This window comes from Scardinius erythrophthalmus (genome assembly GCF_964197995.2).
Source record: "Scardinius erythrophthalmus genome assembly, chromosome: 16".
Lineage (NCBI taxonomy): Eukaryota > Metazoa > Chordata > Actinopteri > Cypriniformes > Leuciscidae > Scardinius > Scardinius erythrophthalmus.
The window spans coordinates 14,662,801-14,679,903 of NC_138236.1; the positions used below are offsets into that span (position 1 = coordinate 14,662,801).

At 40.3% G+C, this 17,103-nt stretch overlaps 1 protein-coding gene across 3 annotated transcripts in view; it reads left to right on the forward strand.

Moving 5' to 3' along the window:
- The window catches only part of ldlrad4b (low density lipoprotein receptor class A domain containing 4b), a 50,139-nt gene extending 34,397 nt beyond the window's left edge, over nucleotides 1-15,742 (forward strand). For all 3 annotated transcript variants that reach the window (XM_081389842.1, XM_081389844.1, XM_081389843.1), the window contains 3 exons: nucleotides 6,981-7,135; nucleotides 9,142-9,192; nucleotides 15,062-15,742. In XM_081389842.1, the coding sequence (XP_081245968.1) occupies nucleotides 6,981-7,135; nucleotides 9,142-9,192; nucleotides 15,062-15,613 (758 nt within the window). In that variant the 3' untranslated portion in view covers nucleotides 15,614-15,742. The remainder of the gene's footprint in view (nucleotides 1-6,980; nucleotides 7,136-9,141; nucleotides 9,193-15,061) is intronic.
- Nucleotides 15,743-17,103: the final 1,361 nt, after the last annotated feature.

Sequence of the window (17,103 nt, forward strand, 5' to 3'; positions counted from 1 at the left end):
ATATTTTAAGATAGATGTCAGTGCAAGTTGCTTTCAGTTAAGACAGCTCAAAATATGCGTTTTAGTCTGGGACGTAAGCCTCGTCTGTGAAACTGGGGTTAATTGCACTATTTCTTGAATAGCGCTTTGCTAAAACAGGTCTCACATCAACAATTTAACTTTCTCATCTACTATTCATCTAAAAGTTAATGGTTGTCAATATTTCATGGTGAACGTTACAATTTTGTGATGGTTAAATTGCATTTATTCCTGAGATTGCCACTACTCCAGTCTTCAGTGTCACATTCAGAAATCATTCTAATATGCTGAAGAAACATGACTTATTAACAAAGTTGAAAACCGTTGTGAAGCTTAAGATTTTTGTTGCAAACGTGATGTTTCTTTTTTTCAGGAGTCTTTTTGTGAATAGAACGTTCAAAAGAACCTCATTACAGTAGTGCTTACAGTAAAATAGATTCTTTTTTCCGCACACGTCTTTGTAACAGATCTTGCTCCAAGCAAGACCCAAACCTGTAACCTATTGCATGTCAACTGCATGTTCTGCTTGAAGCTTTTAAAAGCAGCTGTGCAGCTGGTGCAGGATCCAGCCTCAGGGAGTGACTCATTAGCCACGACAGCCCGAGTAAACCACAAAACGATCTGTTTTTCGTTAGAAATCCATACTTTGTTCTTCTTAGCGTTAAACAGGGACCACCCATGAAGGACGAAGCTTTAATAAGGCGAAGGGTGGGGCTAACAACAACAACACGGCTTTGAGGAATAAAGAACTGACTTTCTTCCTTCCTTCATCCCTCTCTCCATCTCTCCTTTTCTCTTTCTCTTTCTCCTCTCGCTGAACCCGCTCTTTGGAAATGTCACCGGTGAACTCTGTCCCGCCTGAACTCTAATGTTCTCAGATGCAGTAGTGTGATTCTCACAACTGAAGCTATTCCTGCAAGTTCATCTGGCGGTCATGAAGGAATGTTTTAGAAAGCAAGGCGCTTTTTTTTTTTTTTTCTCTCCAACAGATCTTTCAGAAACCCCCTTTATAGCTAAGTATGCCCTAAGGCAGACTGTTCCGCTTTTTGCACCTTTTTAAACGAAAGAAAGACAAAAAAAAAAAAAAAACGTGTCTGGCAAGGTTTTTATAATCCTGGTCATGGCTGTTAAAGTTTATGGGCTGATGTTTAGACTGCAACATGCGTGTTTAGTTTGCCACACCTTTAGCTGTCATCTCTTTTGGGCACATCCACCCTTAACCGTGGAGTCCAAAATAAGTCCTGGTTATATTCGGATCAGGCAAACTGTGATTATAATTGCTGAATCTGTAATTATACATTGTGACAAGAACAGGCTCAAAATGTTTCCAAAGCCGAAATATGTGCATTTCACCGAGAAGTCATCCCTCCCCCTTTCGACGTCTGCGCTCTTTTAAATAATCTTGTTATTGACGGTGAAAGCTCCCGTGTTGCATCGCTGCGGAGACCAGGGTGCGTTGGCGAACGTGGCTGTGGCACCTGGTTCAGATTGTCTGTGCTGTTTGTTTGATGGCTCCTCTGCATGGCTGGGCTGGATGCCCACTCTCCTGGTGCCCAGCAGGGTGCCAGTCTGCCAGCTTGTTTTGTGTTGTTCGCTCGCTGTCCCTGCATGCCTCTGGCCTTTCATTTCAGCACACAGACAACCTGTGTGATCGCTCCTTTACAAAACGCCCTCAGACAGGTTTGTCAGACCTTTTTGGAAATTTTCCACTAGTGCACCAAAAGGCGTATACATCCATAAAACAAAACATGGCGCGTATGAAATGCCACATTATGTCAGAGCCCAGACGAAGAGTCCTCCATATGAAAGATGCATGGATCTCTGTCAAGTAGTAAACAGTCATAACGCTCATTGCCGTCTCGCTGCTGATGCTCTCAATTGCCTGTCAAAACACTTGGATGTTATGTAGGAGTGTCCTGACCGCGATAGACACGCTGACAAACAAGATCACTCTACTTGTCAATTTAATCCATCTCTTCAAACGTCCTCTGCAGTGGAGATGTTGCCTTAGGTTTTAGTTTGTCTTGTGAAAAAGATGTATTTCCTGTTGTAAAATAAGCTGTCTAGCCCACAGGTAGTCAGTTCTGGCTCTGTTACAATAGGTCTCAATGACTGAATAAACATCCAACTGGCTGATTTGTTATATGCACTACCATTAAAAAAAATCGTACCGACCCCAAACTTTTGAATGTTTTTTTTTAAAAGAAGCCTCTTATGCTCATCAAGGCTGCATTTATTTGATCAAAAATACAGTCAATATTGTGAAATACAGTAAATATTTTATGCTGTATGTATGTAGCACAGTAAAACCTTGGACAAGTTGCACGTTTTAAAGCACTGTCTAGTTTGTTGTTGAGTGGTGACACACTTATATGGTTGTGTCCTGTACACAGCGGGCAGGGTTTGACCTCAGGTAAGCACACCTGTTCCTGTTATCCGGCACTAGCTTGGCATGATGCAGCGTCTGGTGCGCAGTGCCCATCTCCCAGACCGTCTGGAGGATCCGTGTGTGTGTGTGTGTGTGTGTGTGTGTGGGGCACTTGGTGTTATGTGTGACGGTGTTAATTATTTAGGATTAGTGTGTGTTTGTAGCATGAAGCATCTAGACCGATCTGGCTACACCAGAAGGTCATTGACACACACACAAACACACACACACACACACCTCTGAATGTTAGATTAGTAGGGGGTTCAGGTTAACATGAGTATTGTCACAAACACACACACATCTGCTGCAAACCTAGAGTATTACATGACATTTGTGCAGTTCACTACAGTGAACAATAAATGCAAGCTCTTCATGTTGGGAATTGTGTTTTCTCTTAATACGCCACTGCTATTAAATTTGCTTGTCAATAGTTGTTGGACAAATAAAGCACCTGACCCTTCCCTGGTTCTCTTTACACAGTGAGTTGAGTGAGCAATCATTTTTGCATACAAGTAAAAGTATAAATAAGACAATAATTAGAATCAGTGGATATGTTTGACCAATATATAGGCTATACGTTTCTACTTATTCAGTTTATGTGTTCTTTACTTTCAGGTCTACTGATCCAATTAGGTGGGTCTCTCAAGAATAGCACTCGACAACTCATTAAACACTGTTTCATAGCTAAAGTAAAACACTGCTTGCATAAATGCTTTTTACATAAATTAATTCTAAAGTGAGCAGCATGTAACTTGACAAGTGTTTGATAGTTAGACAGCCTGAAACAAAGGAAAATACATGTGCACCCAAATTAAATCTAAAATGCTACGTTCACACTGCAAGCCTTAATCATCAATTCCGATTTGCTGCTCTTGTATAGCTGTTCACATTGACAAATTGGTGTCGTGTCAAAAAAGCAGAAAGAAAACAATAATCCATTCATTTCTATGTATAAACCCATGTTGCAGCTGGACTAAGTGGATGTATATCAGATGTGATTAAATGTATTTGCATTTTGTTTTGTTTTCACTGAATCGGTATCCATCTGTTGAAAAATGATAGACTGGAGCATAACCATTCACATCCACTGATTATAACCTACATAAATATAATGAAAACTTCTGCTTGACAATTGGAGATGTCTCTTTCTCTGCATTAGACCCATCTTTGTCATAAGCTATTTTATAAAGTACTCGGGACAGGAAGTAATGACACCTACAGACGTGACCTCCATCTACTCCACTGAATATGTCACCTTCAAGACACACTTTGCTTCTCTCCATCTACAAATCTCTATTCTCTGCCTCTGTCTCTCACACACACAGTGTCCCCCCCTCCCACACACTCTCTCTCTCTCTCTCTCTCTCTCTCTCTCTCTCTCTCTCTCTCTCTCTCTCTCTCTCGTCTGGTCTAGCGCTTTCTGTCTGCTCTGCCTGGTGACAGAACGGCCTGATGGATTTTGATCCTCTCTCTGTGGTCTGCAGAGAGAAACTCATTCTGTGTATGGCTAATCTGCAGTCTGTGATACCCAGACCCACTCTCATTTGTTCACGCTCTCGTTCTGTCTCACTGTGATTGGCATAAGAGGTCAGTGTTAAATAGGACAGAGAATGTGTCTGTGGGAGATTTGGACAGGACATAGTAACAATCAAAGAACAGCTCCTTACACTGTCCGGGCGGGATTGGGTTTTATAGGTTTTGAGTTACAATTATTAGACCATTTAATATATTGATTTAGGCTGGATTTGAAGCTTGCTTTTTTTTTTTTTTACTTAGACTGAGTGTCTTATCTGGATTTGGGTGTTACAGAATTTACATGGTGGCAGGTTTTTCTAGCTGGTTTAAGCTGGTCATTAGCTGATGTAAGCGGGTCATTATTTGGTTAACAAGCTACCATGTTCCAAAAACCAGCTTAATCACCAATAGCTGGCATGTTGCTGGACCAAAAATGTCTACTGACAGCTTAGAGCTAGAAACCAACTCTCATGTTCCAAAAGCTCTCAGCTTAAGCTGTATTATTTAGCAGGGCAAACAATCACAAGGCATTTCTAAGAGTGGAATCTAGAGTGTATGTTGTAAGTTTTTTAATTAATTAATTATATTATATGATATATTACTGTTTATTTAAAAAAAAAAAATCATTAAATCTGGGTGGCACTTGCCCATGTTAAACTCGCTACCACAATGCTAGGGATTGTTACCAGGGTGTTGCTATGCAGTTTCTCAGTTTTTTTTTACATTGTTTGCTAAGGTGTTCTAGGTGGTTTCAAGGGTTTTGCTTCTATTTATTTAATTGTTATTTATAATTTAATTTATTCAGTCGATCTGGGTGGTTCTTGCCCATGGTAATTCGCCACAGCTATGCTAGGGTGGTTGTCAGGGTGTTGCTATGAAGTTTGTTAGGTGTTTTAAATGGTTTGTACATTGCTGTGTGTTGCTAAGGTGTTCTAGGTGGTTTCAATGGCATTGCTAGGTGTTTGCTAGGTTGTTCTGGTGTGTAGTTTTTAAGTTACGTGAGTTAAAGCCGTGAGCACAGTGATTTCTAGATGTCTTAAATCCAATTGAGAAAATGCTTTGTATTTTACAAATTTAATTTTCATTAGTTATTTTTGATCAGTAATTATTTTATTTGTAATATTTGTATTTGTTTGTTTATAGTTTTTTGTTACAAAAGTTTTTATTATATATATTTTTTTTTTTCATATTTTTTTTTTCTTGTGATAATATAATAATCTGACCTATTGTACAAGCAAGTTCACAGGGTCAGTGTCACAAATATGCTCATTTAATTAGTGACCTAGAATTACTGCAGAAGTTTTTATTACGTTACAATATTTCTTTGTTTTACATTTTTCAACATCCTAAAAATATCGACTCTCAAATCCCCACTGTACATTTAAAAAGACTTCCCTTTATTGCCTGTGTTTTTGATCTGAAGTCAGAGGAACAGCTCAGCGTTCATGGGCTAGTTTGAAGCCTGCTGTGATTTTGTGTTGTATTGATTCAGTTCCAGTCTGCTAGGTTTGCGTTTGTAGTCTTACCAGTATTCTGATCTGAGTCTCATTCTCCTTGTCTTATCTGCCCTCCTGTCTGATTGTCACTTCCTTTGTCTGGCTGGCTTTCTGTGTCCTCCTCTCTGCTCTCTCTCTCCCTCTTTTGCTTCCTCCTCTTATGCCCTAAATTAGGAGAGAAGTGTTTGTTTCTTTTGATGTGTGAGTGCCAGTATCCCGCAGTACTGCACTGCAGGCAACAACTCACTCTTTCATTCTCTCTTCGTGACACTCTCACTTTCAGCCTCTCTGTTCGGTTTACTCGACTGAACGAGGTTCCAGAACGGTCCCTCGGCGCAGTTGGTGGAGAGCTCATTTTTGTTGTCTGAAAAGCATGTGAACTCCACAAGCGTCTCCATCTGAGAAACAGTCTTGGTCTTGACTGAGAGAACAAGTGTGAGTCCAGCAGGGTGTTCAAAAAGAACACATTTTCAGAAACATCGATCAAGCTGTTTACCTTCATCACTTTGATTCTTGCAGGCCAGGATATTGGAAAAAGCTGCTCTTGTTACTTAGTGACAGAAACTTTTTGGGTGAACTTTTCATTTACGTATTTGCTCACCCTAATGTCATTCTAAATCGGTACTGTATGCTGTTATTTATTTCATAGAACATAAAAGGAGAATTTTAAAGATTCTTAATTTTCACACTCAACCTCATGTCGTCCCAAACCTCTTAATTCTGAGGAACTCAAACGAAGATATTCTGAATTTATATATAAATAACAGTGTTGATGACTGTTTATATGTGAATAGAAGCCTAAATTTATATGTTTATATGTAAATAAATAAATTCTGTTAATCATATAAAACGATCGAGTCTTTTCAGAAAATTTGGACTAAACTGCTCAATTCATATGGATTCGTTTTAAGATCTCTCTATGAACTTTTGAAGCGACAAAGTGGTAGTTGTTTGGACTGTCAATGTTTTCAAGTTGAGCGCAAGTCTTAAAGGTTTTGGAACGACATGAGGGTGTCATGACAATTTTTTCATTTTTGGGTGAACACCCTTTGAAATATATAGTGATATTATTTGAGAAAAATATTGCTTATGCTAAGGGAATGAATATGTAATGCAATTACAAATGCTGATCAAGAGAATAAAGGCTTTATCCAATTTCTAGAGCAAGATCACAAGTACAGCAAGACCTTTGCTGTGAAATTAGGTGTGTAAGCTAACTTACACACCTAATTTCACAGCAAAGGTCTTGCTGTACTTGTGATCTTGCTTTAGTTCAGTGAACTATCCTAGTGAACAATTTTCTTCCTGTTGTCCATGGCAAACCAAAATGGCTCTCACCTTTTTTTTTGCCAGATGATATCACCAATTTGGGAGACTGTAGTCATAATGATGTTGATTTGACTCTGCTGCCATCTTTTGGTTAAAACGAATATTATATAGATTTCCTGATTGTAAACTAGATCTGTTTTTGTTTCCCACATTCTGCACTGTTCTAAGCTCTTATTGATTTTTTTATGTTGCAGCTGAACTGGAGTTTGTGCAGATCGTGATCATAATCGTCGTGATGACTGTGATGGTCGTGGTGGTCGTGTGCCTGCTCAACCACTACAAGCTCACCACGTGGTCGTTCCTGAGCCGGGCAAGTCAGGCACAGAGTCAGGATCTCTCTCTGCAGCCGGTAAGACCCCGTCCTGACAGCAGAACCTCTGCTTAAATACTTCGAAAACCTTCCGTCAACCTTCCTCAAATATTTAGATGAGCCCTGGGCAGGAATAAACTAAAATTGTATGTATGAGGCGTGGCCTAGAAGTTCATATGGAACACATAAGCAGCCACTAACTTCCTGTCTCTTCTCTGCTGTCTAACGTTAAATATGAAAGGGCATGATGAGCAATTAATTACAAGAAACATTGGAATAATATGAAACATAAACAACAAAGCAGTGTGGCATGAAAACGGGAAACAGAAATGAGCAGAATATATCAGTAAATCAACAGCAGAACTAAAAGGGAGTGAGAGTAGCACAGAGAAATCAAATGAGTTTTCAGCAGTTTTTGGAAGGCAGAAAGGGATGAGACTTCACAAAGATACTGTGAAGTGAGTTCCAGTGTCCAAGAGCAGGAAAGCTCATAAGGATCATCAAATCTAGGACAACAAGCACCATCTTATATCATATTTTAATTCAAAAACATCACAGTTCCTTGACGTATTCCAGGCTGAGAAACGAAACATCAATTTCTTATGCTGAATAGATGTATTTTTCACCTGCTGTGTCATCTCTAAACCTTATTTGGTATATATTATGCGGGTGAGCTTTTATCTTTGAAAAGAAGAAAACAGCAGGGCCTAAAAGTCTCGTGTGCGTGTGTGTTGTTTACTTCTGGAAAGGTCTTCTTTGTGTCTAATCCAAAATAACTTGCAGCAGTGCACTGAACTGATGAGAGAGAGCTCTGCGTGTGTGTGTGTTGGGGGGGGGGGGGGGGTGTTGTGTCTCATCTCACCCGAGGGATGATTTTCGGTACATTTGTACAGTTTATAACCAGACCGACTGCAGGAAATGAATCATATTGATTATATTACTTCAAAAATTTTAAGAATTGTTTACCTTGAGGTTTGTGCACATGCTACAGAGTGCATGAGGTCTAAGTTGTTCCCGCAATGGGCAACTGGATGAGAATTTTCATGGAAAACCGAACGCTGCTGCATAGGGACATAGTATATATTACTGGATGCACTACATGTAATTAAAACGCGACATATTACTCCTTCAGAAAAGTGTGTTTTGGAAGAGACACAATGGCAGTGTCCCTCTGCGACTAGGGCATTTTGATTGCATTCAGCAGTTCTGTCTAGACGCCAGTCAAATAGACACGCGCAGCCCACTGCAGCACTCGGGAGAGACTGCTAAATGACTAGGACTTTTCATTTTCATTCATGAGGGAACGTAAGGGGGAGGGAAGCCAGCGAGGGAGGCAAGCAGCGATGTCTGGGAGAATGTTGCTCCATGGTTTTGTTTAGGCTTTTTAATTCGAAATGGATATATAGGTACAGAGCATTATTAGAGTTTAACAAATGGAATCTGTCTGATTTTTAAAATGGATATAATTAGGGTTTAACAAATGGCTTTGTTGTATTTATTTATTACAAATTTTTAAATGTCATCCATGAAATTTAAATATTGATGTAGGCACGCAGCATTTTTAGAATTTGACTGAGGTCTGTATGAAATATAATTAGGGTTTAACAAACAGGTTGTTTATTTATTTATTTATTGAAGAATAATTATTGATTGAATTTATGTTATATTACTGTATATAACATTTTTTGTTTGTTTTTTTAATGTCATCATGCATTATTAAATATGGATATATGAGATCATAGAGCATTATTACGGTTTAACAAGCAGGTATTTGTTTTAGTTTTTATTATTATTAATATTATTTACTTTTAAAATGTATATTTTAATGCCGTTTAGGTTAATGATAATGATGTTCATTTATGACAGTGAGTGAACTATTATTAGACTAGAGATTCCTCTGTCAGGTGTTAAAATAATATTGTTCTAGTTATTATGTATCAGTATTTTAGTATCAGTATTATTAGATTTTTATGAAAGACTATGCTATCTTAAATTGAAAGTAATTCAGAATATTACATCTGTGTATTTTTCATCCTTGTTTGTAGGAGGGTTCTTTGTGGCCATCAGATAATGGGCTGAGACAAGGAGCATCTGAGGTAAGGTGTGTGTGTGTGTGTGTGTGTGTGTGTGTGTGTGTGTGTGTGTGTGTGTGTGTGTGTGTGTGTGTAGCCTATTCTCGAAGGAGCTTGTTTCAATGGTTGTTGTTCTCCTTGTATAAATGGAACTGCCTGTAACAAGCAGTGAAGTCTCCTCAAGTGTATGCTGTGTCATATGCCTGAGTGTGCCTGTGCTTCTCAGTGTAGGCGTATGTGAGGGAGGATAGGCTCTGAGACTGTGTCTTTGAGTGATAGCACTTAAAATATTGTGTGTGTGTGTGTGTGTGTGTGTGTGTGTGTGTGTGTGTGTGTGTGTGTGTGTGTGTGTGTGTGTGTGTGTGTGTGTGTGTGTGTGTGTGTGTGTGTGTGTGTGTGTGTGTGTGTGTGTGTGTGTGTGTGTGTGTGTGTGTGTGTGGAGAGAATACATGCATATATATTCATTGTTTGTGTATGAGGGGGGGGTCTCTCTCACCGGGATGCAGCCTCTCAGCAGTTCATTAATCTCTCACCCTCCTCTGGCAGCGTCTAGACGGTCGTCTGAGAGACCAGACACTCACAGTCTATCTGCGTAAATTGCCTCCCATCAGCATCCAACTCGCTAATGTAAACGTGACCCCTGCAGTAATGAGGCTGATCTCATTGGCTAACTGACATGCAGATTTCACTCATATTAGGATATTTTATCAGCTGCATATTAGCATACTAATGTCTGGACTGGGGACTGTTTAAGTTTGGGGCTCTGGTGAGTTTATATGGAAATGGTAGAGTCATTTTTTTTATCTGTGTGGATGTGACATGAGTAGAATACCATTATTCTGAATGAACAATTTTGTCTGTTGTAAAAATGGATTTATTTGAATGTTGTTCTAGATAATCATATAGACTCATTGGCCCTCATTTATCAATCTTGCGTAGAAACGGGCGTATATATTGGCGTAAGATTATGCTTACACTCTTCTCATCGCCTGATTTATGAAGCTGTGCGTACCTTTGAAATTCTGGTGTACGCAATACCTGACCTTGATAAATGCCGCGGCTGAAATCGATCGTCAGTAGAATAACACGCGGCGTGCACGCCCCTAAATATTCAAGTCTCCGCTCCCCCCACGCCCTCATTTTACGCCATGGACACACGGAAGACGGCAAAGAAGAGAAACTTCTTTGAGAAAGAGAAAGCGAAACCAGGGAAGTGGAAAGAAACAAAATTGATTTCTAGATTTTTATTATTATTTTTTATTATAATATTTATTATTAATGACGCTTATTGTTATTTAGAAGAAGAATGTCGTTATTATTATTATTTGTATTATTATTATTATTATTATTATTGTTGTTTAAAATAAGAAGAATGGCATTTTTATTATTTTGTCAGTCTGAATTATTTTTTTGGGCCTTTCATTACTAAACCCAGTCCGTGCACATCTGCCGGGCCTAACCCTGGCCTAACCATCGTTTCAAAAAATAGTACAACGGCGAGCGCGTCGAGTATAAACGCCTCGTCCGTTTGGGGAGGTGCGCGCGCCTTCTGCGGAGACTCGCGCTGCGGAGCCAGGCGAAAGTATAAACAAGGCTTGAATCGTCAGGTAAAGCGCACAGGCTCGCAACTGAAGGAATACATATGCCTACAATTCAAATGCTTTGGTAAATTCACACAAATTAAACATTTTAGCCCATGTTGCACAAAAATAAACACTGAAGTTTATAATTACTATGTTGTTGTTTTTTTTTACAGTGGGTCATAATATATTATATCTTTTAGTATGTCAATGCGTTTTGTGGTGTTAGGAATTGTTTTTCTGCGCATTCCCGCACTCAAAACGTGCGTACACCACCTCCTGAGCTGGCGTAGGATTTGAGCGTGCCGTACGCCAACGTCCATATTGATAAATCTCAAAGTCACCGTGGTTTTGGGTGTACGCCAGGTGTACGCTGGGAATTTTGTGTACGCACTTTTGATAAATGAGGGCCATTCTCTCTTTCTCTGTCTGTTATGTGGTATGGGGCTGGGTAATATAGCTTAAATGTATCAAGTTTTATTTTTTCATTATTCTGTTTATTTTATACTTTTATAACTCAAGAGATGATTTTCAGTCTTGTAGCTGATTGTGACCCAATACCTTTGGGATTTTTTATCAGCCCTACAAAAAAATATGACCTATGCAAGAGTGCATTTAGTGCTTAGTGCTTAATACACTAAAGGAGGGTGTACTGTACTAACCTACCTCAGGGGGGACTAAATGCTGCTAGGTGGAACAAACTTTTTTTTAACAAAGTAGTGTAAATTGCAAAGAAACCTAGCATTGGGGATTTGTTGCTTTTTCCTGTTGTAACAAACTCGTATCGAACCGTGACCCCAAAACCGAGGTACTTACCGAACCGTGACTTCTGTGTACCGTTATACCCCTAAGTTTTGGATTATACCCAAGTCGTCAAAGATCTGGACTGGAAATTGAAAAGTTGCTGGATCAAACCCTGCAAGGGATGATCCTTGAACTACTACTCCTATTGTGCCATTAAAGGAGCATTTCACCCGTGGGAACATTGATCTTTATTGAAAGTGGGTCATATATGTAGTCGAAATGTATTAAAATTTTCGAATTTGTTGCCTTTTTGACCGAGTTATGACAGAAAGTAACTTTAGGGCGCATTTGTATGGAAAACCACAACTCCCACAATGCAACACATTTGCACAGCTCCACAAGCCACTCCCATTAATCCAGAACACCGCCTATGAGAAATCCGCCTATCAGAGAAAGCACTAGGCTAGCTACCGCTTTAGTTTGAAATTCATTTCACATTAAAAAAAATTGTTGTTTGGCGAACTCATTATTGAATTATTCCTTGTTACTATTTACTTTGAAATGGTGAACTATTGCATGGTACCGGCCTACCGGGATGTTCAGTCCCCCGACCCGCACCCGAAATAAAACCGGTTTAGCCAATCACATTAGACACAATTACAAAAATGTTTATTGCCAGGTCATACAGAAGTTATTACACGACAATTAACACAAGGACAACTTCAGCCGAAGCTGTCAAAAGACAAGTATATGAAGACCATGGCAAACGTTACCACAAAACTGCCTTATAACATTTTACCAATCGAACAGACGCGGCTACAACACTATTCTGCCACGCAATTTCGTCTAGCCTACATCTGACAATTTGGGTTCAAACACGCCCTGCACACCACACATACTTAACAGTGTTAAATTTGAAAAATACTGTTCGATAGAACTGCTTTGTTACCAGTTATCTGCGTGCTTCCTCGGCGATGAAGTTCCACATTTGCGGCTATCCAACACGAAAATGTTTGCAGCAAAGCCTTTCACAATATTTTCTTCAGAAACTCCAAATTTCTCCCACACACTGGACTTGATTTTTGATGACGTATTGTCGACAACTTTACAATCTCTACTAGCTATTCTTTTCTTCAGCTCTTCAGCTCCTCAGCATCCATCTCGACGACTGCAAGCAGATCGCGCGCGCGGTTATGAGGAATTTTTAAAAGTGAAAGTAGCCTAGGTAACGTTATAGATTCCTGGGAGGGCATAGCGCATGGGCACAAAAAAACTTATGTGGATTTTAAATTATTTTATCAACTTAAAATACAGGCATATATTTGTAGTTGTGTTCCTAAAATTATGCATATATTTTTACGCCTGCATGTGATTGTTTTAAACCTGTGTTTAGACCCGTGTTTCTCCCGTGTCCGACCCGACCCGCACCCGTATCCGACACAGTTGGATATTTTTCACCTGTTTAAGCAAGATTTGCGGATCACCCGTCCCATGCAGGACTCTAAGCCCAGGCTCCTCGGTCGCGACCATAGACTGTAAAGGTTGCGACAGGCAGGTCTCCTGCCTTGGCTGCAGCCGCCGCCTCCTGTTCCTCCATCAGCCTCAGCTGCTCTTCACTATATTGCGGCTCGTACAGATAGCCACGAACATCTGTTTCGAGCAACAGACTTTCAAAATCCTCTTCTTCCATCAGGCATGAAAACTCCTCACCTTTCGGCGAAATTCGCCGTTTTAAAACCTAAAAGGGTCACCTACGTGATTTGTACAGATCCGATGAGAAAATATTTGGGGGGGGGGGGGGGGTGTTCGAGGTCGAGGCCAGCATTTATCTCCTATAAAGTTACCATAAACTTCGCAGCTTTAAAAAACAATCATCATTCCGAATGCCGAAACATGACAGCCAATACGAGTCAGAGTAACGTTAGGGCAGAAATGTTTTCAAAGTCTTTTACACCGCGAGTCTGACAAACTGGACACACTGCCGAACAAAGAGCCGCAGGTTGGAAAGCAAGCCTGAGGTAAGTTAGCTTACAATGTTAACTGTCCTGTCAGATACAGACAGCGATGTTGCCAATGTCATTATTTTTTATTTTGACATAGAAGTGGGCGAGATAATATCGCGAGCGGGCACGGGCGCCGTGAGCGCTGAGCGAGCAGGAACAAGTAGCCTATTCATTGCGCGGCTCGCGAGCCTCATGCGGCTCGCCAAGCTTTAATTTGTGGCTCGCAGTTGCATGGCGGTAAATAATACGGTGATATGATAATGCATTCACTAGAGATATTTCATAAAAACATTAATAACAAGTAGGGCTTTAACATAACCAGTTAAAAACTCAGTGTCAGCTCTATTACAAATTATTTCGATCGGACTGAAAGGGGTGGTTTATCGAGAGAACGTGAAAAAACTTGATCGATTGAAAACCGAAACTGAAAGGACGACGTATGACGCGCTGAACAAGCTGTTCTCCTGATTAATAAAGTGTCATATAAATGAATATCCTTTCATTCTATAATTCTCCTTTCACTCAGCATCTGTGAAGTGAAGCAGGACAACGGCTCACCAGTCCTTGTTTCAGATTACCATACGACTGGTTTGGGGCATTTTTAATGCGTGATAAATAGTAGTAGTAAATAGTTTTTTTTCTCTGAGACCCGATGAAATACGTAGATCAGCGGCCCATTGGTTCTTTTCTTGATTGACACTGGGCTAGCCCAATCACATCTTTAATGTGAAGTATAGAAATATACTCTTTCAAGTATAGAAATTAGTACAAAACTAATTATGAAAGTTTCCTTTATTTTTCAGTGCATTTGTTTTACAATAGGCTATATGGCTATTACTATCATGGGATTAATATTATTGATGAATTTCACATTAAAAAGCACAAAATTTTCTTACGGGGGAGCATGCCCCCGAACCCCCTTAGAGTGCCAGAGGTCCACTCATCACAGTGATCCAAAAATCCTGTGAGAAACACTGGTAGCCTACTACAATGCCAATGCAGCTTACATGTTGTTTTTTACATGGGGGGGGGGGGTATATATATGCCGCATCCTTCTCACCTTTTTTACCCCTGACCTGTTTTCATGCCTGTTCCATATCATGTGTAGTTCCTTCAGCCATTCTCGTAAATTCCCATCTGACTCCATAAGCGTTTATAAGTTTAGTCCCACCCACTGATCTTTAATAGGCCTGTAGGGTGAGTGGGTCCCACCCCCTGGAATAATGAGGAGCTAGTGTTTGTAGTCTCATACACTATTCAATGAAATGTGACTTCCTGCTTTTTATGACGCAAAATGACGATTTTTACGTCATTATAAGCAGGAAGTGAAACACTTAAATTCTTATTTCTCCCATCTCAGGGAAAAATAAAGGAAAAATCCACGACCATTATAATATATGACTGGTTTTCTAACAATACAAAGCTTAATGCAAATGGGTGAAGTGTCTAAACTTTGGATAATAGTATTTGCCAATGTCTAATTATTAGTTACTGATTATATGACTTCATAGCTAAGAGGGCAGATTTTCATTTTAGTTCTTGGATTCTCTCTCTTGTCCTCCGCAGGTGGTGTACGCTCCTCAGCCAAGGGACCGTTTCACCGCTCCCACTTTCATGCAGCACAACCGCTTCAGACGTTTCCAGCCTACGTACCCGTACCTGCAGCACGAGATCGACCTGCCGCCCACCATCTCGCTGTCAGACGGAGAGGAGCCGCCGCCGTACCAGGGCCCCTGTACACTGCAGCTGAGAGACCCCGAACAGCAGCTCGAGCTCAACCGAGAGTCCGTACGTGCCCCGCCCAACCGGACCATCTTTGACAGCGACCTCATTGACATGCACAGTTCAGGGGGTGGCGGTGGGCCGCGACCTCCCAGTAGCAACTCTGGGATCAGCGCCACCAACTCCAGTACCCATGGACGCATGGAGGGCCCTCCGCCCGCTTATAGTCAAGTCATTGGGCAGCAGCCGGGCATCGTACTTTACCTCCACCAGCACAGCAATAACCCGCCCCTCCCTGTCACTGTGCAGACTCCACCCAGGGGCCGGACAGATTTAAACAGCCCAGAGAGCACAATAGCGCTGAGCAAAGACAAACAAAGGGAGGAGCTAGTGTGATGGGGCGGGGCTAGCACACGATTGGCCAATCGCGATCACTCTCCACCCATAAAGGGAACAGGTTCTCCCTTTTGACACTCCCGTGCACAACAGCGCTTAATGTGTCTTCGCAAGAAAAGAAAAAAAGAAAAACCATGTGTTTTTATAAAAAATCAAGAATATGGAGCTGAGCTTACAAAAGAAAACATTTCATTTGTTTTCTGTCAGACCAGCTGCGCTAAAACTGGGGTTTATGCACTGCCTGGAGTCTCCCACCTTAATTGCTCTGTATTACTTGTGTATAGCCGACACATTTAGAGAAGGTAATTCGCACACAGGACAGGCTTTTTGTTGTTGTTATTCTCGTTGGTTTTATCGTTGTATCCCCCCTTGAACGCCCCCCTCCTGCCCAACACACACGTTGACATACTAGCTGTGTGGATAGAAATTTATTTTTCTTTTCTTTTTTCCATTTTTTTATTTTATTTAAAGACCGAGATCTGTGCAGCATGAACAAAACAAATGCGAAAAAGGGTGAAAATCCAAATCCTAGTGCCAAGGTTTATGCGGAAGGTGTCATGGGGCGTTGACTGTCTTAAAGACTTGTTATACATTTAAATTGAAAACCTTTTCTGAACTTTTGCACTATTGTTGAGGTTAATCAGAGAAATTTGGGAATGGGGTAGTGGGGGTGGTGATGTATGCGTTTACTGTTTGTACTGTCGTTTTCACGTAGATCCGATCATATGCTTCAGTGCGAGCTTTCTATCGAAAGGGAAGTGATCTTGTCTGTCTCAGCACAAGAAAAATCTCTGATCCAGCCTAAAATAATCTTGGTCTAAAAGAGGCACAGAATACAGAGAGTCTGCTCTACTCTCATCTATCCTCACCACTGACATGTTCAGCCGCTTTCACAGACTTCAGCTGATCTGAGATCAGTTGGCTGGTGGCACGGTTGACATTTTGCCTATAAAGAAACTGGCTTTACAAAGAGATCCAAACAGGTTTTGACATGTTATGAGATTGTCGCTTATTCTAAAGAGGTTATCCAACCTTTTTCTCATCAACTCTTTTTTTTATTATAACCATGTATTTATTATAAAATATATATATATATAGGCAAAAGTAATACAATCTTAATGTTATTTTCTTTATAGACTCTAGTGAGAAACTATAAAAATTATCTTTATCCATCTCTCTGTATAATTTGATTATGATTTTTGTAGGATTTTCTTTCCTCATTGGAGTCTGTCAAGAAAATAGCAGCTCTACAATTTTAAGGTCACCATTTCATGCCTTTTGCACTTTTGCTTTCAAGTCAAAACTGAAACCGAATGAACCTATAAAATAAACCAGCTCTCTACTGTAGTGCGTTTTTTTTTTTTTTTTTGACACTAGTTTTAAACCTGCTAACATTTTCCACACTTTTTGTTTGGGTTACCACCTCTTACAGCCAATACCAGAACATAGACATTCATTGGCATAATCTTCTAATCAAAATGCCAGTGCGG